The sequence below is a fragment of the Gavialis gangeticus genome, unplaced genomic scaffold (genome assembly GCF_001723915.1).
Source record: "Gavialis gangeticus isolate Ggan-Ray unplaced genomic scaffold, GavGan_comp1, whole genome shotgun sequence".
Classification (NCBI taxonomy): domain Eukaryota; kingdom Metazoa; phylum Chordata; order Crocodylia; family Gavialidae; genus Gavialis; species Gavialis gangeticus.
The window spans coordinates 45,432,530-45,457,225 of record NW_017729034.1 but is presented as its reverse complement, the minus strand read 5'-3'; the positions used below and the strand labels follow the sequence as shown (position 1 = coordinate 45,457,225).

General features: G+C 42.4%; 1 protein-coding gene across 4 annotated transcripts in view; it reads right to left on the bottom strand.

Moving 5' to 3' along the window:
- RGS7 (regulator of G-protein signaling 7) overlaps positions 1–24,696 on the bottom strand; it is a 600,793-nt gene that overhangs the window by 125,987 nt on the left and 450,110 nt on the right. For all 4 annotated transcript variants that reach the window (XM_019527608.1, XM_019527609.1, XM_019527610.1 and 1 more), the window contains exon 6: positions 9,709–9,760. In XM_019527608.1, coding sequence (XP_019383153.1) covers positions 9,709–9,760 — 52 coding nt within the window. The remainder of the gene's footprint in view (positions 1–9,708; positions 9,761–24,696) is intronic.

The following is a 24,696-nucleotide window of genomic DNA, read 5'->3' as shown; positions in this document are numbered from 1 at the left end:
TCCGACCCTAGAAACTATGAAACTATGAAACCCTTTGGAGTTAGTGTAAGAAATGCATAAAAAAAAGGATGTCACACAAGATGTTTACTGCAGAGTTGCCTCATTAGCTCTGCAGTAAACATCTCTGCATCCATATGTGTGGCCCTATTAAACAACAGGAAGTGAATAGACTCCACAGCAGGTTAGTACTTGTATGTACAAGTACTATTCCTGCTGTTGAGTTTTTTTTGTTTGAAGCAGCACATGTGTAGATGCTGACAAGGCTTGCTGGGGCATAAGGGTGCTTCAGTGAGGGGGCTGCTTGTCATCTAGTCCCACACTGAAGCACCCTCATGGCCCAGTCAACTCCTCCACAGTACATTCAGCCAGATCAGAGCAGTACCCCCAGGTCCCCTGTGAGCCAGGGCTGCTTGACTCAGCTCAGTGTGCTGAAGTCCTGGGCACACATATAAACACAGTGCCCAGGAGTAATAAACTCTGGTGCAATATGCGCTGAACCTTATTGCTTCACCCTAATATGCATGTGTAGATGTGCCCCATGTCAAGCACATTTCCTGCAACTAATATTGGTTATTAAAATATCTTATATCCCTCACTAAAAGCAGAAAATAAGATAGCATTTTAGAGCAGATTTTAATATGCTGTACAAAGGAAGACAAGAATATATTTTCTTAGTTAACTTTGGTAATGAATGAACAAATGCAATGTTTCAACCCCATTTTATTTCTAGCTTAATGTTAGTTATTGCATTCGTACTGTTCTTCGTTATCAGCAGCAACATAACTACGAGTAAGGCCTGGAGGTAGCAGCAATTGCCTCCTTTTTTTAAAAGGGAAACTATATATATTTTTAAATGTGTGTAATTACTTCATAGGTTTATAAAATTTAGTCAATCACTAAAAAGTTGTTATAGGGTTATTAACACTGATGAATAAAGATTGAGGAAGCTACCTGGAACTTCTTCACGCTGATGGAAAACCCCAATAGTAATTGACAGAAGTGAAGGACAGCATTTGTGCCCAGAGAAGCTGCATGATTTGATATTGAAACTGCTGCACTTAATGAGACCAGGCACTCAGGAAAGGGGCAGCTCACAGGTGGTGGCAACACCTTTTTTTGGAAAAGGAAACCTGAAAAAATCACAGCCAAGAGTTGATATTTCTATCAAGACCAAAATTATTACTCAGATGCCATAACATCCAGTTGGCATCAATGAATCTTATGACCCTTTGTCTTCTGCTAACCAAAAGACAACATTCACTAGTCATCAGCACATATGCTTTGACCCTTGATGCAGATGATGAAACAAAGGAAAAATTATATTCTAAATTTGACCAAGTCCTACCATCTGTCCCCAAAGAAGGTAAGATTAATGTACTTGGTGATTTTGGTGCTAGAGTAGGCAGGGACTCTGAACTATGGACAGGAAAGTCAATTAAAGTGGAATTCTTCTCTTAAGCAAACAGAAGTCATCATGGATGCACCCCTGCTTATGCATGCACATGATTGACTGCATCGTAGTGCATGCTCAAGACATCTGTCAGCTGAACTATGATCAGAGCAGATGATTCCTGGATGAATCATTATTTGATATGTTCCATCATGTCCATTTATATCACCCCCAAAAAGTGTCCACGAAAACAGCAACTAGGGAAGAGGTTAAATATCAAGTGCTTGAAAGACCCTACTAAAAGCAATAGAGTCCAGCAGTGCCTTAGTGGGAAACTCTCTGACCTCTCTAATGATCTTGAAACCACAGATCACTGGAAGAATCTCAGGAAAGGTATCCATGAGATGTGCAAAGAATCTCTATGCTTCTCCACAAAGAAACTTCAGGAGTGGTTCAGTGAGAATATTAGGGGAATTCAAGCTCTGATTGACAGAAAAAAGAGAGCCCTCAAAGGTTGACAGAATGTTTTTAAACCCAAAGAAAAACAAAACCATCACCACAGGCAAGACCCAGAGGAAAATTCAAGAGTGAAAAAAAACAAGTGGTGAGAGGACAAAGCAAAAGTGGTTCAAAAGTTTGTCAACAGTCATGATGTATAATTTCTTCAGTGCAACCACAGCTATCTATGGGCCAAGAACCCAAGGAGCTATCCCTCCAAGATCTAAGGATGAGACAGCACTCTTCAAAAACAGCTCCATTATCAATCCACTGCAGAACAAACATTTTCAAGAGCATCTGAACTGAGATTCTAATGTTGAAGACAATACCATTGAAGCCATTCTAAAATATCTGTAGCAGAGCACTAGGGTGTGCCTGCTCCTTTAAGGGGGCTAGGAGCATACAAGGCTGCTTACAGGAAGTGCCTGGAGCTAATGAGAGGTTCACCTGACTGGAAGAGGGCTCAGGCTGGAGCAAGTTAACCCCAGCTCCTGAGCCGGTCAGTCAGTCTCTCCCTGCCAGCCACAGGTGAAACACTCTGGGTAGCAGGGCTCTTGAATGGACTACTGTCTTGCCTGTGGAACCCCAGTAAGGCTCAGTGAGCTCGTAAAGTTAGTCCAGGACTGGAAGGTATGCCAGCAGTAGAGATGAGGGAAGGTTTGCCCTCTTAAAGGGGAAGAGGGCTACTTTCCCTTTATGTTATGTTATAGCCCAGAGGCTTATGGTTTATGTTGTTATACCAGCAGTTTGGGTTGGGACTGCAAGGACAGTATACAGAGGTTCCATTAGTGCCTGAGGGGCCTGGGATCACTTTGAGTCCTGCCAGGAACAGGCTGAAGGCTAGACTGACTATTGCACCCAGAGTGGGCAGACAGTGAGGTCACAGAGCCACACAGGGACCAGGAACCTTATACCCAAGAGGGGTGCAACCAGAGCTAGTGCCTCAAAGCTAGGTCTGATACAGTGGGCCCAGGCTAAAAAGGCCTAGCCAGAGTAATGGGGCAGAGGCCAAGGAGACTGAAGCCCTTACAGCAGAGAACAATACTATGGTAACACCTGCAAGGCTTGTGGTGCAGTGTGGTGTAGGGAAGGACTGGAGCCATGCAATTCACCCTTAAGACCTGAGGTGCCCTGTGGCAGCATGGTTATAGAGTGAGGCCCAGCAGGGGACCAGTGAGGACGAGTAGGGTGCCAGGGAGCCCTAGTGGGGGTTGAGTTGAACTGGGGCCAGGCGAAGGCCCAGGGGGGCAGCCTCTTTTTAGAACCATAAGGAACAGCAAGGCATGGTGGATGAGATAGAAGGGAAGGCACCCTATGGCCAGAGCAATGCATGGTCACAGAACCACCAGAGGGCATCATGGCCACCCCTGAGATCCCAGCATGTTACAACATCCCATTAAGGACTACTTGCAGAGCTACCAACTTATCACGATACCACCTTGAAAGCCATGAAGCAATTAAAGAAGAAAGTACATTGTCCTGATGGAATACCAGTTGAAATGTATAAGCAAAATGGGAAAAAAAGTTCTCACTAAACTCACACCATTATTGTGAAAATCTAGAAACATGAACAGATTCCCAGTGACTTGAGAGATACCAGAATCATCACTATTCAAGAGAAGAGATGGATCAGATTCCAGCAATTACTGTGATATTGCTCTCCTGACCATAGCCAGGAAGATCTTTTCCCACATGCTCCACAAGAGAGACAGTCTCCTTGCTGAGGTGATTCTACCTAAGTCCCAAGGTGATTTCAGTCCACTCAGTGGTACAATAGATATGATCTTTGTTGCTAGACAGCTGCAGAAGAAATGCCGCCAGTAAAAATTTCACTGTTGCATGGTCTTCATTGACCTGACTAAGGCCTTTGATTCAATCGACAGAGTTTCCCTGTGGAAGATATTGAAGAGACTTGGTTACACACAAAAAATTGTTACCATCACCAGACTTCTTCATGATGACATGACAGCAACCAATCTAAGCAATGGCTAAAAAATGGACCCCTTCACTATTAAAACTAGCGTAAAGCAAGGATTGAACCAACTCTCTTTCAGGTACTCTCGATTAGGTACACCCTTCCAGGGCTGGTCTTGGCCTGTGCTCAAATATCAAAAGAAAAGGCAAAAAAACCCAAAGAAAACCCCAGCTGCTCTCAGCCTTCTTGTTGGGCTCTGTCCACATCCCCTTCACCAGGGATCAGGTTCTCAAAATCCCAGTCGCAATGATCAAGAAAATCCCTTAGTCCAGTCTTTGTTATTGGCCAGCCTGCCCTGCACCCCTATGAACATTCATAGTCTCCTTGGGATCTCCCCCATGCACAGGATCACTCTACCTGTAACTGGAGTTTTCCCTCGGGCCCTCCTCTGGATCCTCTGTTGAAAACTCAACTCCAGAGATTATCACAGGCCTTACGGACTCCCTTGCTCCAGATCCTCAGCTGCAGCTCTGCTCTAGAGATTACCACCAGCCACATGTGTGCAAGCCTCCATCTGCCTCCTGCTGAGGGTCACTGCTGAGCTGCTCAGCCACTCTTCTCTCCCTGTGGCCTGCAGGGAACTGACCCCTCTCTGCCCCTCTCTGGGGCCAGAAATACCTTTGGGCAGCCTCCCTCCTCCAGTCCTGAGCGAGATGCTGCTCCAGAAGTGTGGTAGGTATTTGCCTTCCCTTCCAGTCTCCAGCTGCAGCTCTGCCAGCCCTCCAAGCTGTGAGTTTTGTCTTACTCCTTCACACACATGAACAGGATTGTCTTTAATATTAACCAGTTATGTTCCAAATCCAAGATAACCAATATCTTCATTATATCTTCAATACAATGATGATTATGTCATGTGTGCCCACTCATTTGAAGACCTCCAAAACATTCTTGACTACTTCTGTGGAGTATATGAAATGCTCGGACTCTCTGTCAACTTCACAAAAATCAAAATATTTTACCAATCCACCACAAGCCAAACAACAGCTTCTCCTCATATTAAAATTAAAGGGTATTAGAATTAAAGGGTAGTCTTTGGAGAATGGTGAGCATTTCCCCTACCTGGGTAGCCACCTTTTCCAAAAAAAGTTAACAGAGATGACAATATTCAGCACCAGATAAAATCTGCCAGTGCTGTCTCTGGACATCTCAAAAATCATATCTTCAATGATCATGAGAGCGGGACCCAAACCAAACTTCTCATCTACCAGGCTGTTGCTATTCCTACCTGGCTGTATGGGTGTTAAACTTAGATGACATATCAGAAATACCTGAAAGCCTTGAAATGTTACCATCAGCAATATGTTTGGACTAACCTCTGTAGCAAGGACAGAAGAACAAATGCCAACATTCTTACTCAAGCAAACATCACAAAATCCATATTTATACAGCACCAGCTCCATTGGACAGGGCATGTCATAAGGATGCCTGACAAACCGCTTTCAAAACAAGTCCTATCCTCCCAGCTCACTGATGGTCACCACTCTAGAGCAAGATTCAAGGACACCTTGAAGGCCAGTCTGAAGAAATGCAATATTAATATTGATACCTGGGAAACTTAAGCATTGAATTGTCCCCAGTGGCTCCATGATATACAACAAGGCATTCTTGTTCAAGCAAACTTGCCTCACTATGGAGGCAGAGAGATGAGACATACAAAGGGCAATAGCTGTGACCTGACATCACTAGGGGCTGTTCCTTTGTCCTGAAACTATTTGCCATGTCTTCAGTCAAATATGCAGTTCTCAGATTGGCCTCCTGAGTCATCTCCAAGCTAACTGATTTCTCCCCTATTTGCTGAAAGTCTGTCATCCTCATATGGAAGGACTGCTGTTTCTGACAATGATGATTGAGGAAGGTACTACCTTATCTATTTGAGGATGCCCTGACCCTGAGAGACTCCAGAAACCTGCCACTTCCATTAATTTTAAGGGAGAAAAACAGGGGCTTAACACTGCTCTGGCTCTGCCCCATATTTTCCTTCAAAGGAAAATACTGCTCAGCATGACACACATTGGAAGCATTCAACATCACTGCAGGGGAAGTGGTATTAATTAGAAATGGTTTATTATACTCTATTATCTCTATTTTTCTTATATTTTCTAACAAACAGCAGAAATGCTGAGAACATTTGCAGCATCTCTGGGCACATCCCTATGAACAGAAACATGCATTTCCCCAGGGACAAGTAGCACTGGCACACCTTGTGATGCTTCTACTTGTCCCTGGGGAATACCTGTGCCATGTGCACTCTGGTGCAAAGCCTGTTGCCCCAGGTGGGACAGGGGAGGCTGGGGCCAACAACTGTACTGGCCCCAGCAGCCTTAACTGGGGCCTCTAGGAACAACAGCTGTGGAATTCCTGCAGCAGGGAGCATGGTCAGCAGTTGGAGCATGGCTCTGACTGGTCAGGCTCTGGTTTTGGGCGGTGCATGCTACCACCATTTATACCACTCTGCTTTTTTTTTAGGTGCAGTTTTTTTTTGGTCCTGGAATCTCTCAGGGTAAAAAAACAAACAAAACAAACAACACCCCCCCCCGGCAACACGTTGCAAAGTAGCAATACGGGGAATGCCTGCAGGTGCAGCATGTGAGGCACATGGCACTGCAGACAGGACTGCAGCACCACATACTGCACAGCTGCACTCTTCTGGATGATCCCTCTGAGTTCATCTGAGACAGCATTCGCTCTTCTGCAGAAAGTCCCTAGAAGGTCTATATGCCCAGATCTGTTTTTTTTATCAGCACAGGACTTCTGGAGATTCCCTGCAGAGGGATGCATTTCACTCTCATTAATTACCACTTTTTCTGTTGAAACTGTGAGCTGAATCTTATTAAGTGGTATATGTTCATGGTTCTCGCTCTTCGATATCTGCATGTCCGTAAAAACGACACAACCCTTATGAAACCCTTATGCTTCAGGACATAGAACAACTGACTAGGTCTGGTAAGATGTTTGTTCAATGGGAATATTATTACAAATTGTCTTTTACAAAAGATTATGCTTACTGAGGAACATAGTACTAGCTGAGTATAGAAACTGATTATTGAATTAGATAGAACAATTGCCTAATATAGTAGGACAGAGGTATCAAATGCACTGGGCCCCATAGGCCAAGCCCCTGCAGGGCTACCTATAGGCCAGATGATCCTTGAGCACCGGTGGTAGCATTACCTCCCATGGCTCCAGAATCCAGGCAGGTAACATTATTGCCACTCCATTCCCCGTTCCCCCTGGGGTTGATCTAAGTCAGCAAGGATAACTAAAAACCCTGCTTTTGGTGGAAGGTAAAGTGTTGGGGTGTGGAGGAGTGGGGGAGTGACCATCAGCATTAACTCCCTGGGTTGTAGAGCTGTGCTGAAACAGGAGCTCTGGCAGTCAGGGGGTCAATGCTGCTGCCACAGGGGCTCTTGCAGCCATGGCAACAACCCCTGTAGGCTGAATCTCTTCAGAGATGTATGGTCCAGCCTGTAAGAAGTCATAAAAAATCCTATGGGCCAGACAACCCAATTGTGCAGGCCAGGTCTGGCCCATGGGCCATATGTTTGAACCACGCCGTACGTTTGCCAGTGGTAAGGCACTGTGCCAAGGAGTAGAGAGTGAACACTAAAAGGATTGGGCCTTGGACCAGTATGTTCTTACATTTGTTTGTTCAAAGCACTACTGTATTTTCTGCAGAAATTTTTCATCCTCCTGCCAGGCTGGATGGTGACAGATCCTAATTAGCAAAAAGAGAATGCTTGGAAATGCCAATGAACAAACTCACTGCTCCACAGCACAGGCATCTCTTTTCCTTTAAAGATTTGCCCATTTTCAGGCATCACTATATGCTATCTAAAGAAGACGGACTGTTTAGCAGAACGGCCTATAAGATGATTGGATGGATCTAATACCTACTAACTGTTAAGTTTATTGTTTTGTAAACTGATAACACACTGATATTTTGTTTTGTTCTTATGCCCTGCAGCATGTCTCTAGTCCCAGCCAAAAACACCTAGCACATTCAATTTGATTTATTTGTAAAATTGATCCTGACATTTTTTTTTTTTGTATCTTTGAGTCATTCATGGTGCCTTTATTGCTTTTCTTCAGGTGTAAGGTCAGTTTAATATGTCAGTTAGATACTGTATTTCCTTATCAATGTCAGTGTAAAAAAACTGCAACTTGATCAGCCTGACTTCAGGCTCAGCCGTGCCTGACAGAAAAAGAGCCCTCTCAAACATTTTTGGCATATTTATTAGCATTCCCCAAGTCATCTCAGAGGCTCCCTTGGAACCACAATTCATAACTTTCTGGTCTTGCACAATTTGGGAGACTGTGGCCACGTTTAAACAAGACACTGACTGCATAGTTGTCATCATACAATCATTTAGTACTTGCCCACCCAAGTACTAAATGACTGGGTACTACGCAGTAGCATCCCTGCACAGCTTCCTGGTGACACTGACTGTGCAGGAGCTCATTACTACTGCGCAGTAGCATCACATCACGGTTCATGCCATACAACACTACTGCGCAGTAAGCATCTTGTGTAGATGCAGCCTCTGGATAGCACAGAAAAACTTAAAAAGAAAAACAGGAAAAGAAGTGGTGAATCAAACATTTGTCCACTTCATTAATTATTCAAACCTTCCTAAAAAATTGCTTAATGATACATGGTATGGATTTCACTTGAATTCTACACCTGCAAACCTCAGTGGTTCACAGAATGGTTAAAGCATTTTTTCTCCCTATTTTGCAGGCAGGTTAATTGAAGTAAAGAAAGGTTAAGCATTTTTTAAAATTGTTTTTAAAATGGGAGGTGTGGTTCCTTGACACATCTGAAAAAAAATTCTCAACATCTCAACATTTTAGATGCCTAATTTGAAGCACTTTCAATTAAAAGTATTGTTCTTATGGATTTAAGCAAAGTTGCACATGTCAACTCCACAACAAACTGAGGCTGATTCTTAACTCTATACTAACTCAACTAAACCACATGTCTTCATAGTGAGACAGAATTGACGCTATAAATACATACCAGATTGAAAATACTGATTTATTGCCTGGTAAATTTGGAAATGGGTGCTTGAGTTTAGATTACCATGTTCCTATTTAGTCACTTAAAAAAACTGGGCTGTTTTTTAAAAGTATTGATTACCCTCCAATTAAAGTAAATGGAAGATGCAGATTGCTCAGTTTCATCCAAAATTACGGCACTTACTTTGGATTACATCTAATACAGAAGCATAACTTTGGGTGCCCTCTTTTAACAATCTTTAATTTGAGTCCTTTTATTTTCAATTATGCCCAGATTTTTAAATTCAAGTTTACATAAATAACTTCACACCTCTAATGTGTGTGTACAAATGCTACAAGGCAGAATGCAAATAAGATATCTGTGCCAAGATGTGGCCATTTGCATCCCAAGTAGCTAAATCTCCATACAAATTAAAACAGATTTTCACACATTCATTTGATACATACATGAACATTTCTTTGAAAAATCTGGACTACTTTGACTTGTGTTTCAGTTTTAAAAAGTCCTAAATCAGCTGCTTGTGCATATTTAAACCTAAGAATAATGGTAGAATTACACACTTTAAAATACTTTCTATTTCATTAAGACCTTTTCACCATATATACTGCAATGCTCACAGCTGTTACCTGTACCTGAATTGAGTTCAGATTCGTTTTTTGAATGCCAATCTTGAGCTCAACACATCAGTTCTTGTACTCTGATTAGACAATATACTAATAATGTGCTTAATAATAGGATAGTAGGATAATAAAATCACAAACACCTTATTAGGTGTTTATCCATAAAACAAAAGTGTCTTGAGAAAAAGAGTATAGATTCCATACTGACCATAGTCTGTGTTTTCCGGCTCCCAACAATTTGATGGCCAAAAATAGGGTGTCTATACAGCAAAACAAAACAAAAGAATAGGGAAGACAGGTTAGATAAAGCAATTGTTACACAAGTGTTGGACCAACACTGTTTTGTAAAGTTTATTTACATTTTTTCATAGATCAGCTATGACATATCTTCAGAACTTTTTTTAATAGATATTAAAATAGTGAAATTATCTTTGTGCACTTCTTTGTCAAACTGTGGCAGAATGGTATTCAGAGGAATTAAGTTTTCATAGTTTCATAGTAGCTGGGGTCAGGAGGGACCTGAACAGATCATCTAGCCTGACCCCCTGTGACAGGCAGGAATGAATGCTGGGTTCACAAGACCCCAGACAGGTGATCGTCCAACCTCTCTTGAATTTGCCCAAGGTAGGGGCAAGGACCACGTCCCTGGGAATTTGGTTCCAGGTTCCCAGATGGCTTTTGGCCCCAAAGTCAATGGCAAAGGTGTAACAATGCAACTGAGCACGCAGGATATCTGTAACACACAGGCAGCAATGACTTCTGACTGCCCTTGCACTCCTATTGGTGCCCAGAGTGGCTGCTGCAGTCACCCCAATCCAATTACTCACTAGTACATGGCAAAATTTTGGTGGATTTATGTGGATTCAATTTTTTACCCTCTGTCTTTAGTACATTTCCCTATCCGGACAACTAGAGAGCATTGCCAACAAAAATTAGGCAATGGGGCTGTTTTTAAAATCACTTTTCCCCTCTAGAAATAAGAAAAACATGGAAGTTAATCTTCCAGCTTTTTTCTATTTACTGGGCAGTAAGAGGGTAAAAGAGTCATGATTTAACTTCAAAGGCTGAGCTCCTGGTTATTAAAAATTTCCCTGCTGCTCTATAACGAAGAAGTCTAAATTAATAATATCTCCTGCAAATTACACCAGTGCCATACTAATGAAATCCATCTGACCATACAAGTGTGAATGACAAGACTTTCCCAGAGAACTTTAAGATCATTTGCTTATTTAGTGAAATTTAATATGACAAATACACAAAAATAATTTTAAAATATATTACTTCTCTTACAACATATATACCAAAGATAATTAATCTTGCTCCCATTATAGTTAATGGCAGGAAGCCATTGCTTTGCAGTGTGGTCAAAATTAGAATTTGGGCTAACAAAATGGAAATAAAATTGTGACAATGTTATTGTGTGTGATTAAAATGAACATGGGTTCACTATTATTATATCAAGATTAAAAACCTTGCCTCTCAGACACTTCCATTAAAGCTACAACATCATTCCTATACCAAGACACAAAGTTATGGGCTTGGCCTCTGCAAATTGCTAGTACATTTTTTTTCAAATGGAAACCTTTTTTTTTTTGTCTTAGACATGAGATTTTTGATACAATATGATTTGATTTGATTTGACAACACTGGGATATTAAAAAGCCTCTCTTTAGTGTTCTAGCTCATCACTTTCTTTTTTCCAACTGTCCCTTTTTTCTCACCCTGCTTCCCACTGTTCACATGGCTGGAGAGATTAAGGGCACAGATAAACAACACAAAAGTAAAAAAAAAAAAAAAAGTAGTGGACAGATAATACAAACCACTAAAACAGTGCAACTTTGCCTAACCCATTGAGAATTAACCCTTAAAGAATATGGTGTGAGTTTAGGTTTCATCTGTCTACATCCATCAAGGGTATCCATTTCCTAAAGGTAAAAAGGTTTTTTCATGCTCATCTGATGAGGGATAGGAATATACCCACTGAGAGAAGCTACCATTAGATAGCTGCACATCTTGTCTAGGTCTGAGCCTGAAGTTATTTACATCAGCATGGAAAGACAAGGTAAAGTACAAGGAGGTGTCTTTTCATCTGTTCATATCATAAGGAGATAAAGAGAAGTAGAACATTGCCCCCTTCACACAGATACCTCATCCCCTAGCTGTTACGGGTACTGTGGAGGGAGGAATCCATTGTCGGTATAAAATGCCCACTGTGAAATGTGATACCACATTGTGTAAGAGTTACTCCTGGTGGAATCCTTCAGGAAGTAGGTAAGTGAACTTTGGTAATAGGGGGCTCAGCTGAGAAACATATGGGAATATCAACAGTTGACTTACAGGATGCATATGCAGATATCCAAAATGGAGGAAACTCATCATTTTGAAAGAGTTGCAGTGGCACAGCAGAAGGAAGAGCTATCCAAGTCTGCTGCAGACCCCCACCTCCTCTCTTCAATCAGGAGGAGGTTGATGAGGATGTGACACAGACTATGGAGTTTATTGGAATATTGCTGTGTTCCTGGGATTCATACTATAACAATGTTGTGTGCTTCAGTTTCTATTGGCTTGCTTATACAGGGGGGAAAGAATGGGTTAAATAGATAGTGAAGCCAGATTTGCTGGCCTGTGAGATAGATCCACTAAAGGCAGGCAAGTTTCTTTGAGTAGATGTGATATATTTTATTACACCAACTGTAGCCAACACGGTTACAGCCAAAAACCCAGCAACGTAAAATGGAAATGGCCATTTGAAATGGAAACTTCACAACATGAAAAGAAAAAAATAAACTCAGTTAATCTAATAAAAGATATCCCATCTACTCAAAGGACCTTGCCTGTCTATGTCCTTATACCAACACAGCTATAACCAAAAACATCCACTACAAGAACTTGAGTAGCCCTGTTGATGGTTCAGATGCTCCAGAGGCATCAAAGGGAGGAGACTGAGATAAGCATAACAATGGACAGGGAAGTGTGAACAAGCAGGGTATCTGGCTGGTGTGGAGACAAGTTTGAAAAAAGAGATTAGCTGAGTAGCTTTGGGGTTTGTGACTGTATACACTTGACAGGGAACAGTTAAGTAACTTTTGGGTCCTCAGGGCTTTATGGCACAGACTGGGGACCATGCCACTACTTACCCCTTTGAAGGCAGCAGAGAACCTCTGACTGGGCAGCCTTTGCCCCAGTAAATGCCTTTATTACATACTGTCACCTTTGCTGCTGGGAACGTGGTTTGTAAGAAAAAAAGCCCACACCAAAAATATAAAAAGTAAAAGAAAGCAAAACATTGAAAATGAACATTTTCAAAAACAAAATCTTTCTTAAGTATTAAGAATAAATGCAAAATCATTCCACAGCAAAAGCTGCATAATTAAAATGATTGAAGTTTTTCATGAGAAAATGTTCTAAGAAGTTGTCTTCCATCTTTCCACCATCACCAAGTAGTTGACATTCACAGTAATAAGACCACTTAACCTATTTTCCATTTTATTGTGTAAAATGAGGTTCATTTGGCCACTTTCCAATCTTTAAACGCTAAATATAAATGATGTCATGAGTAGTTAGGGTAAGGCCAGAGAGTTTGATCACTGAATTTCCATGTGGCAGAAGTCATATCCTTTTACCCCCAAACCATATACAACTCTGTACCTGAATTAGCAGAAGAATATGTGAAAAGTGGCAGTAGTGCCCAGATTCCTTAGGTCACACAGCAGCACTTAGTTCTGCACTAGCATACTGACTGCACATATATATCTCACTCCGGGCATACTCCTTTCCAGTGCTGCAGTCTGCATGACTTAAAGGCAGAGGTCTTAATTTAGTCCTAAGGTGCAAGAAGACAGAAGTGTAATGAGGGATGGGCAACTGGGGCACTAGTCCTGGGTGCCCACTGAAGACAGTGGCTTCTACCAATGCTAGTCCAGCTACCACAGCCTGCCCTAGCCCCTGCTGCCACCAAGGTAGTTAGACCCTGGTAGTTACATCTCTGCAATAAGATAAACTAATATTGATATTACCCAGTGTATTGGCAGCAATTCCATGAACTGCAAACTATATACTGTGGATTTTATTTCTTAGCCAAAAACCAGCTCCAGCTATCCCTTTCTCACATGGAACCTTCTTGTCTAAGTCTCATATCAAACTTGTGCCATGGCTTGCTATTTTCCTGCAAAGCAAGTACCTATTTCCCATCCTTCCCTTTCTCCTCCCAAGATTTCTCAGTATATGAGGACTGGGGAGATGCAATGTACTTTAACAGGCATCCCACATTAAGAATCTGTTGGATAGGTCACTCCTCAACCCCAGTCACTGAAAGCCAAGGTCTACATGTTTCAAAAATAAAGCACATAAGAGCAGAGCTGACCTGATGATGTAAGAAATTGAAAATGCCTGATCTTATGGGGTTGGGGTGAGGCATAATTAAACAATAAAGTTCACAGGGAGTGTACCTACATGAGGCGCTTACTACAGAGTTGCCTAATTAGCTCTACAGTACAGTATCACTGTCTACACAAGCAATGCTATTAGGCTGGAGTAAACTAATTAACTCCACTGTAGGATAGTACTCCTCAACACAAGTACTATTCTACGTTAGAGTTATTTACTCCTTTGCGACACATGTAGACAATGCCCAGGGCTGGCTAGGGCATGAGGAAGCTACAGTGCAGGGCTGCCTGACAGCTAGCTCTGCACCATAGCACCCTCACCCCCAGACCAACCCCTCCAGAGCTGAGCAGGTACCGCCCTGGGTTGGCAGGCTGGCCACCCCCCTCCAGCCCCTGCCAGCTGGTGCTGCACCATGCTGTCTTAACGTACTGCAGTCCTGGGTGCACATGTAAATGTTGCACCTAGAAGCAATAAATTCTGGTGCAAATTTTGCTGGACTGTATTGTGTCTAAATAATTTCACATGTAGATGCACCCAGGGAATAGAAACGGGATGTAGTTATTGCTCAGAATTCCAATACGAGGAGTAGAATTCTCAGGAGAGTACCTTACAAGGCAAATTAATAATTATACAATACCCACATTATAAAACCTCACAGGCCCTGTTTTATGACCTACAAAAACCAAGAAAGAAAAAGCTCTGCCTTCGACATTTATGGGGAGATTGAGACATAAGCATTTTGTACCATTACTTTTTTCATAGATTATATAATTACAGGCACAATTGCTTCACTGGAATTCTGAAAACCTGAAGGAATTACCATTGCTAAAATATTTCAAGTCGCCTCAGGAGGTGCTGAAGAGTAGTTTGCCATGAACAACAAGCAAACAGGGAACGTCTGTCATTTTGCCATGACATCCCACTTATAGCCGGAAGGAAGGTGGGTGGTGGAATAGTTTGTGGAAATTCAAATAGTATTTGTCAGCCCAGGCAGAAACAAGTCTGCCAATTTGCATCACTTCAGATTTAAGGCATTTAATCTAATTGCATTTGTAATTAGGAACAAGCAACCAGCTCTTCAGTCCTGTGACTGAAGAAACAGGGTTTGTCTCATGACTATACATTATCATAAAACCAAAGCAACTGATCAGCATAAAAGTGATTGGGCCTGTAAGGTCTTATGATAGAACAGGCAGAATACTGGTTTGGGGACAGCAAGTGTATATTGTTAATCTGATTATTTTTAAATGTAACCATATTATACAAACGTATCAGCAAAAATCTGTTAATGGAGAAGGCTGAAACAAAAGTCTCTAGCATGAATATATATTCCCCCAATTAAATATATTTGCATTGATGTCTACAGTCTTTAGCAAATAATTTACTGGAAGGACAAAAACAGTTCTACCTTAGCTTTATCACAAGTGGTACTTGTTACTTCATATTTAAGTAAAGATCAATCACAGCCCATCAGTTTTCTATACAAACACTAATAATTTATTATTTAAACTGTATTAAGGGGAAAAAACATGAAGTTTCCTGTAACCTCTTAAATAGTTATAAATCTCCTCTTCAATAGTTATAAAAGAAATGTCAGTTGTTACAGGAGTTGCTTCACTGAAATAGGCATTTTTAGTCTAGTTACTGTATATTGTGAGAAATATTCAAGTCAATTATAAAAGTTTTCCCCTATATTTATTATTTTTATTCCTCCCCAGCAATTACTCAGGACTCTGTTATAAACTCTGTAAATGAAGGTGTAAGATGTCAAGTACAATCAACACCAAAAAACAATGGAGATGCACAAAAATGTAAATGGATCCTCTAATACCTTCTATAAGTTCTTTTTTTCAGAGGGGCTCTAAGCACTGAACAGTGCTAGGCAAATGTTAGAATCTCCATTTCACAGACAAGGAAAAATGAGGCAAAGAGAAGTTAAGTCATTTGCCCAAGTAAAAGAAGTCAGTGACAGAACTGAAAACAGAAACAACACGAACTTCCGAGTATGGGACAGACAATGCATAAACCAGTTTGAGCCAAATCACTGAAGTCTGATATGACATTCAACCAGCTTTATCTTAAACTGGTTTCAGCCATCTTGAAACTGGTTTATGTGCATTGAATATCTGTTCTGTTACAGGTTTAAACCAGTACATCTGATCACTTAAACTGGTTTATGTGTAATGTCTGTCCCTAGACCTGGTGTCATTGAAGTCAAGGCAAGTGTTGCTACTGACTTGAAGAGAGTCTAAATTTCCACAACAAAAAACCTGGCTCACATTCTACCAAGATGACTGCATTATGGCTTACTGTACATAACTCCTATAATTAACCTTTCAAACAACAATACTAAAAACCATAACCAGTAATCTCAGTGTTATAGTCAACCTCCAGTTTTTAGTTAGCCTTTTTTAAATGATTTGGCGATTTAAATATAATTTAAGAACTTTAATGGTAAGATGTTCTGCCCCAGAAGTCATGTTTCAGAAGTAAAATATGTACAGTTCAAATTGTTCTGATGAATGGTTAGGCGTACCTTTATCATAAACCTACAGCATCCTGAGCCTTTGCTTAAAGATGTGGCCTGCTATAAGTTTCTGATCACACACGGCACATGGGCCTGTGTGGTGGGATAGTTATAGTGACACATGATGAAAGGATCATAGGACTACAAGGAAAAATTTAACTTCTGTAATTTTTGGGTCTTTGAAACATGCTGGGGAAAAAAAGTAAGGTGAGGTTTTCATGTGCTTCTTTAGTCAGTAGTCAAAACACACCATTTCTAACCTTAAAAGGTTAAGCTGTACAAGGCTAACTCATGCTAAGATACATAGAAAATTAACTATGCTTTTGCAAGATGTGTATGCTCTTTTGAGAAGCATGTTATAATGCTTCCCTAAAGCTTCCAAAAATTAGCATTATATCTTTACTTGGAAGGCATTTTGGTATTAGAGTAACAGCAATATAGCTCATTACTAATTGAAGATTAAGACCAACACTTTAATTTTTTTTAAGAGTATATAAATGGAAGACAGATACATTATGTAAAAATGACCTCAGGGGAACAACATTTTAATTATATCAAAAGCACTGATTTGCAAACTCAGAAGATTCAAATAATCCATTAGGATAAATTACCCCTTAGAGACAAGGTTATGTTCTGGTTTTTAGTCCACTGTGTTGGACCTGGCTTTGAGGCACTAGCTAAGATTTGGCCCTCTTGGCTGCCAGGACCCTGGCCCCTGCCAGGCTCTGTCCCTATTGGGCACTGGGCCCCTGGGCCCTGCCTGGCTCTGCGGGCTTGCATTCAGACCTATCCAGGTTCAACAGCTGGTTGAGCCTTAAACCTGCCTCTAGCAGGGCCCTTGGGGACCAATGGGACCTCCGTATGTCCCAGCCAAAACCAGCAGTGTAACTGCAATGTAAAAAATAGGTCTCTGGGCTATAACATAACCATAAAGGAAAAGCAGCCCACTGCCCCTTTAAGAGGGCAAACCTTCCCCCCCCCCCTTTAGTGTCGGTATACCTTCTGGCCCTGGGCTAGGCTTGTGAGCTCCCTGAGCTTCACTGGGGTTTCACAGGTAAGATATTAGTCCATTCAGGAGCCCTGCTGCCCAGATCTCTTCACCCCATGGCTGCCAGGGAGAGACTAGCCTGCTTGCCCCAGCCCCCTTGGGCCGTTGGACCCTTGGTCCCACACACAGTCCTCCTTGGTGCTCTCAGATCCCTGGTCCCACACACAGGCTCTCTTTTGGGCTCTTGGACCCCTGGTCCTGCATGCAGGCCCTCTGAGAGCCACCTCAAGCCTTCTAGTGGTTTAACATAAAACAAAGGCTACTTGCCTGTAAAAACCCATTCGTTCTCTGGCTAGGGAACTTGACTCTTTTCCCAGGCCTACAGAATTGTTTAGATACGTCCAAGACCTTTCAGGATCCCAGCTGCTGCTCAGCTGTCAAGAGCTCCTCACTTTACGGCTGCCAGGGAGAGACTGCCAACTGGTTCAGGCTCTAGGTTTATATAGATTCCAACCTGACCCCTCTTCTGGTCAGGTGCGTCTCTCCCCTGCACCACCTGCAAACGGCCTGTCAGGCTGCTTGCTCCTTTTAAGGAGCAGGTACATCCTAGTGCCCTCCTACTGTGCAGAACAAAGTGGAAAGTGTACCTGTAAAAGCTTCAGGGTAAAGACCAGAGGGGAGAGCAGTGGGGACATATCATGATAGATGCCTGCTATATGACACCAAACCAGGAGGAAAAGGTGGACAAGGCCTTCTGTAAACAACTATGGACACTTCCAGATCACAGGACCTGGTTCTCATGGTGGACTTTAATTATAGGGAAACAGCAGTGCACAGGCAGTCCAGCAAATGCTCAGGGAATATTGGGGTAACTTTTTTACATAGAGAGCAGAGAGGCCAACTGGGGGAAAACTCTTCTTGACTTGTTGCTCACAATCAGGGAGGAACTGGTTGAGAATGTAAAGATAAAAGGTCAACTAGGATGAAAGTGACCACATATAATTCAAGATCTTAAGGGAAAGAGAGCAACAAACTACAGATACTGGATTAAAAAAACAACAACAGACTGTTACAGCCTCAGGGAACTGGTGGGCAGGACTCCCTGGGAGAGAAATCTGAGGAGAGGAGGAGTCCAAGACAGCTGGCTGTACTTTGAGGAGGCTCTTTCAAGGGCACAGGAGCAAACTATTCCAATGTGACAGAAGAATTGATAGATAGCAGTCTCTTCAATGAACTGAAGCTCAAACATGAATCCTACAAGACGTGGAAAATTGTCATAATACTTTAGAAGAGTATAAGAGTATTGCACAGCCATGCAGGGAGAAAATTAGGGAAGCCAAGGCATGATTTGAGATGCAACTGTCAAGGGGTATAAAAGGCAATAAAAAGGGATTCTACAAATATGTCAAGGAAGGAAGATCAAAGAAAACATAGGTCCCTTACGTAATGCAGAAGGCAATCTAGTTATGGATGATGCAGAGAAGGCTGATGTATTTAAAGCCTTTTTTACTTCAGTCTTCACAAACCAGATGAAAAGTGCAGTTGGCAGCAGAGAGGGAAGGAGTCAGGAACCTAGAGTAATGGCAAAACATGTTAGGGATTACTTCAAAGCGAGATGTTTTAAAGTCAGCAGGGCTACATGGGATGCACCCTAGGTTACTGAAAGAATTGACTGATATAATTTTATATCCATTAGCTATCCTCTTTGAGAAATTATGGCGGTTGGTGAGGTCCCAGATGATTGAAAAAGAGAAAAATATATTGTCCATCTTCAAGAAAGGAAAGGAGGAGGATCCAGGGAATTACAGACCAATCTGTACTTGGAAAGATCATGGAGCAAATCCTCAAAGAGTCGACTGTTAAACACCTAGAGGAAAGCAAAGTGATCAGGAATACCCAACAAGGATTCACCAAGAGGAAGTCATGCCTGACCAACCGAATTTCGTTATATGATAAGGTGACAGGCTTTCTGGATGGGGAGAAATATGTGGATCATATACCCTGCTCTGTGGATGAGGAGGGTATATGGTATACCTTGACTTTAGCAAGCTTTTTAACACTGTCTCCCACAGCATTCTCATTAACAAGCCAAGGAAATGTCTATTTGGTTCAATGTCCATTTGGGAGGAGGTATCATGTGGGGCTCCCCAAGAATATGTCCTGAGTCTGGTATTATATGATGTCTTCATTAATGAACCATGCAATGGAATTGAGTACACACTTAGCAAATTTCCAGTCTCCATTCAACCAGATGAAATTTAAACAGGACAATGGTAAATTTCTGCATTTGGGATGAAATAATTGCATGTACAAATATAGACTGAGGAATGAGTGGTTAGGCTGCAGTACCGCAGAGAAGGACCTGGGGTGAGGTCCTTACAACAGACCATGAGAATATGAGTCAACAGTGTGCACTTGTTGCAAAAAAGAACAACAGTATACTGGGTTGTACTAACAGAAGTGTTTCTTGAGAATAAAGAAAACTTATTTTTGTACTTTATACAGTTCTGTTGTATTAGAGTAGCTTGTCACGTTTATGCTTAAGGTTACACCTGTCTGAGTGGTGAATTATAGTATTATTTAAACTTTTCTTTTATATTTAGCTTTATTTTAACATTGATTAAGTTTTTGGGTAGTCTCATTATTATTTGAACTTTTCATTCTGCTGGTGTCTGCAATATCAGCTGTCCTTGAGCTGTTCTCAAAGCTTGCTCACATGTTGTTTCTTCCCTTTTCTTTCACTGTGAGCAGTTTTTCTAATCTAACATAGTAATGACCTTGTTATCAGCTCAAATTAACTGAACTTGGCAGTAACTGGCTGAATCAGATGGATGAAATGATTGGATACATTAATGAAAGGTGATAAGAGGAAACCAATGGACAATGCCCAAATCAAGGCATGAATAAAAAAAACTGAATTAGGAGGTGTGCATGTGATGGGTCCATTGAACAAAGGAATAAGCTGACTGGATAAGTTATGCTGACTTCAGGGCACCCCATTGGGAAGCAACAAATCATCAGAGGAGTGAAGTTAAAGAAAAGCGTAAAAGGGGGCAGCAAGACAGTTAAGCATATGTTATCATAAATCCAGCCTTCAATACCTGTCTGGATTTTGACTGTGCCAGCCATAAAGACTTTCCACTGATGCATCCTCTGTTTTCAGGACCTGACTGGCCACATTTTCTGTTGAACAGAGTTACCATCTGGAAATTGAGTGAGATTATTGTACTAAGTGTTTTTCTCTCTCTTTATACTGAAACTGCTAAGATAACATTTGTAGTATCAATAACGCTAGACTTTGGTTAATTCAGCTGGGTTTTTTTGCATATTTCAAGCCCATTTAAGGGTTAATTGTGCTTTAATGATCCCTTAGCACTGTATGGTGGACAGTGGTGCTAACAGGTTAGGCCTCACCTGGCATACTGTGTCCAGTTGTGGGCCCCAGACTTCAAGAAGCATGTGAACAAAGAGGAGAGAGTCCAGTGGAGAGCAACAAAAATCATTAGAGGACTGGAAAGTATGGCTTAGGAGGAAAGGCTGAAAGAGCCTTTTTATAGTTTTGAGAAGAGAAGACAGAGCGGATTTGATAATCGTCTTCAAGTACCTGAAGGATAATTATAGAGAAGATGGGGATAAGGGGCAGGTCTAGGAGCAATGGACTCAAGCTACAGCAGAGGAAATTTATATTGGAAATTAGGGGAAATGTTATGACTGTGAGAGTGGTCAGGCATTGGAAAAAGCCACCTAGAGAAGTTGTAGATTTCATAGATTTCATAGACATTAGGGGCTGGAAGGGACCTCATGAGATCATTGAATCCAGCCCCCCTGCCATAGGCAGGAAGTCAGCTGGGCTCAAGTGATCCCAACAAGCAAAATATCCAGATGTTTTTTGAAAGAGTCCAGAGTAGGTATTTGCACCACCTCTGGGGGGAGTCTGTTTCACACCCTGGACACAGGCACCATAATTTTTTTTTCTTATGTCCAGTCTAAATCAGCCTTCTCAGAGTTTACAGCCATTAGACCTTGTTATCCCTTGGGCAGCTCTGGTGAGCAGCTCCCAGGTCCTGATGTTCTCCCAGGCGGTGAACAGCTGTTCTCCCACGTTCTGATGTACCCCTCTTATATAATTGTAGATTGCTATGAAGTCCCCCCTGAGTCTTCTCTTTTCCAGACTGAAGAGTCCCACATCCTTTAGCCTGTCCTCATATGGCCTGCCCTCCAGGCCTTGGATCATATAAGTGGCTCTCCTCTGGACTCTCTCAAGCTTTTCCACATCCCTCCTGAAGTGGGGGCCCCAAAACTGGATGCAGTACTCGAGCTGTGGCCTCAACGAGGCCAAGTAAAGCAGGCGGATGACATCCCTGGTTTTGCTTTAGGATTCTTCATCCTTAGAAATTTTCAAAAGCAGATTGGACAGAAATTTGGCCTGGATGGTTTAGTCAGGGATGATTTTGCCTTGAGCAGAGGTCTGGACTAGATGACCTTGTGGAGATCTTTCTAGCCTTACTCCCTTATGATCAATAGAGGAAATATGCCGTGCAAGTGTCAGGGACACTGAAGAGGACAAGTTTTTTTCCAAGTTAGACTTGTGTGGGGCCTATAATCTGGTCCAAATACAGGAATAGAATGAATGGAAAATGGCTTTCCAGACCTGGTACAGGCATTTTGAATATTTGGGCATGTCTTTCAGACTCTGCAATGCCCCTGCTGCATTCCAGCATTTTGTCAATTACACTTTTAGGGACATACTGAACCAGTTCATTATAATATACCTGGATGATATTCTGATCCTCTGTGATAACCCAACCCATGACACACAACATGTCTGCCAGATTTTACAGAGGGTCCAGGAAAAAACAAGTGTATGCTAAGTTACATAAGTGTGAGTTTGATAAAATATCAGTTGAACTTTTAGGGTACATAATTTACCATGAAGGCCTGACCATGGACCCCCTGTAAAGTATCTGCAGTCATAGAGTGGGCTGACCAACAAGATGTGAAGGGGGTCCAGCAGTTTTTATTAGTGTGTTGTGTAGGGGGTGTACAGGGCTGCATGTGCACCCACTGAGAGTGCTGGTGCACCCCCTGACAGCCTGTGTTCTCCACTTAGGAGGTGGTCGGGGGGGCAGGCAAGAGTGCTAGTGGCCCCCTGAGAGTGCCAGCTGGGAAGTGGGGGCACCAGGAGAAACAATCCCCATGATCCCCCCACAGCTGATTGTGCTGACCTGAACGTGCCAGCAGTGCACACAGAAGTGCCTTCTGGTAGGGGTATGCCACCCTGTCTGGGTAATAATGGACTACACAAATCTGGAATACCTCCATGCCAGTAGGAAGCTGAACTTTCACCAAGTCTTTTGGTCAATGTTTTTCTCCTGCTTTGATGTTGCGGTCATTTACAGCCCAGTAACTAAAAATCGGAAAGCAGATGCCTTGTCCTGAAAAAGATGAACTCTCAGTACCCAGCCCACCTCCCTTTTCAACCATCCTTTAGCCCAAGAACTTTATATCAGGCACCACTCTGCAGAACCTCTCCTTACTGATTCAAGCAGACCTTGCAGAGCACCTATGTGCCAGGGGCTGTACCAGGCAACAAACCTGGCCTGGTTTCCAGTGGTGCGGTGAGTTCCTGTTTCTCCAGCAGCACCTTTATATTCCCAAAGGCCCACTAAGACCTCAAATACTTAAGCTGTGCCATGACACCACACCTGCTGGCCATTTTGGTTGCTCCAGAACATAAGCATGAGTCTTTCAACAGTTCTTCTGGCCTTGGATGAACTTTTACATTTAATGATATGTTCACTTTTGTGCCATGTGTGCCCAAACAAAGAAGCCCCAAATCAAACTAGTTGGTCTTCTCCAGACCATACCCACTCCCTCACTGCCTTGGTTTATGTGTATTTTATTGTGGACCCTCCACACTCAGCAGGTTGTTCTACAATGATGGTGGTGGTCAACCTATTGACTAAGATGGCCAACTTTGTCCCTGTCCATGCCACTTCCTGCCAGCAAGACTGTGAAACCTTTTCTGGAACACATTTTGGCTCCATGTATGTCCTACCCAGGTAATTTCAGCCCCATTTGTCTCATGTTTCTGAAATGAATTTTGCAAGGCTTTGGGTATGGAACCCTTTCACTCCTCAGCATACCACCCCCAAACCAATAGACAGAGCAGGTAAACCAAACCCTTGAACAATATATCAGATGTTTCTTAAACTACCACCAAGACAACTTGGTAATTCTGCTCGCTTTGGTGAAGATGGCTTATAATAACATTTCCCATGCATCCACACACCAGACTCCATTTTTTGCTAATTATGAGTTCTCCTCCCAGTTTCATCTAGGACACTCTGCTTTCCCATGAGTTCCAGCTGTGGAAGACCTCATTGCACACCTCCAGCTGATACAGCAGTAATTGAAGTATCATCTAGATGCCACCAGGGCTGTATATAATGACCAGGCTGACCAGCACCACCAGCCTGGTCCCATTATCTCAGTGGGTGATAAGTTTTGACTGTCTTCTAAAAATATCAAGACCACAAGGCCATCAGCCAAGTTAGACCACCAATATCTTGGTCCTTTTGAGGCCATGGAACAAATCAACCCCATCACATTTAAACTCTATCTACCAATAACACTGAAGGTGCACCTGCTTTTTCACAGCTCCCTCCTCAAACCCTATATTGAAGACCTTTTTCCTGATTGTGAAACCCCACTTCCCCCACCTGTAATAGTTGAAGGGCACAAAGAATACACTGTCAGACAGATTTTAGATTCAAAGCAAATCCAGGGGAAGCTCCACTATTTAGTGAGCTGGGAGGGATAGTCATAGATTCATAGATGTTAAGGTTAGAAGGGTTCTCAATAGATTGAGTCCGACCCCCTGCATAGGCAGGAAAGAGTGCTGGGTTCAGATAACCCCATCCAGATGCCTATCTAACCTCCTCTTGAAGACCCCCAGGGTAGGGGAGAGCACCAGCTCCCCTGAGAGCCCATTCCAGATTTTGGCCACTCTAACTGTGAAGAAGTTCTTCCTAATGTCCAGTCTAAATCTGATCTCCGCTAGCTTATGGCCATTATTTCTTGTAACCCCCAGGGGCGCCTTGGTGAGTAGAGACTCACCAATTCCCTTCTGCACCCCCATGATGAATTTATAAGCAATCACAAGGGCACCACTCAACCTTCTCTTGCGGAGGCTGAAGAGGTCCAGGTGCCTTAGTCTCTCCTCATAGGGCTTGACCTGCAAGCCCTTACCCATACGAGTGGCCCTTCTGTGGACCCTCTCCAGGTTATCCACA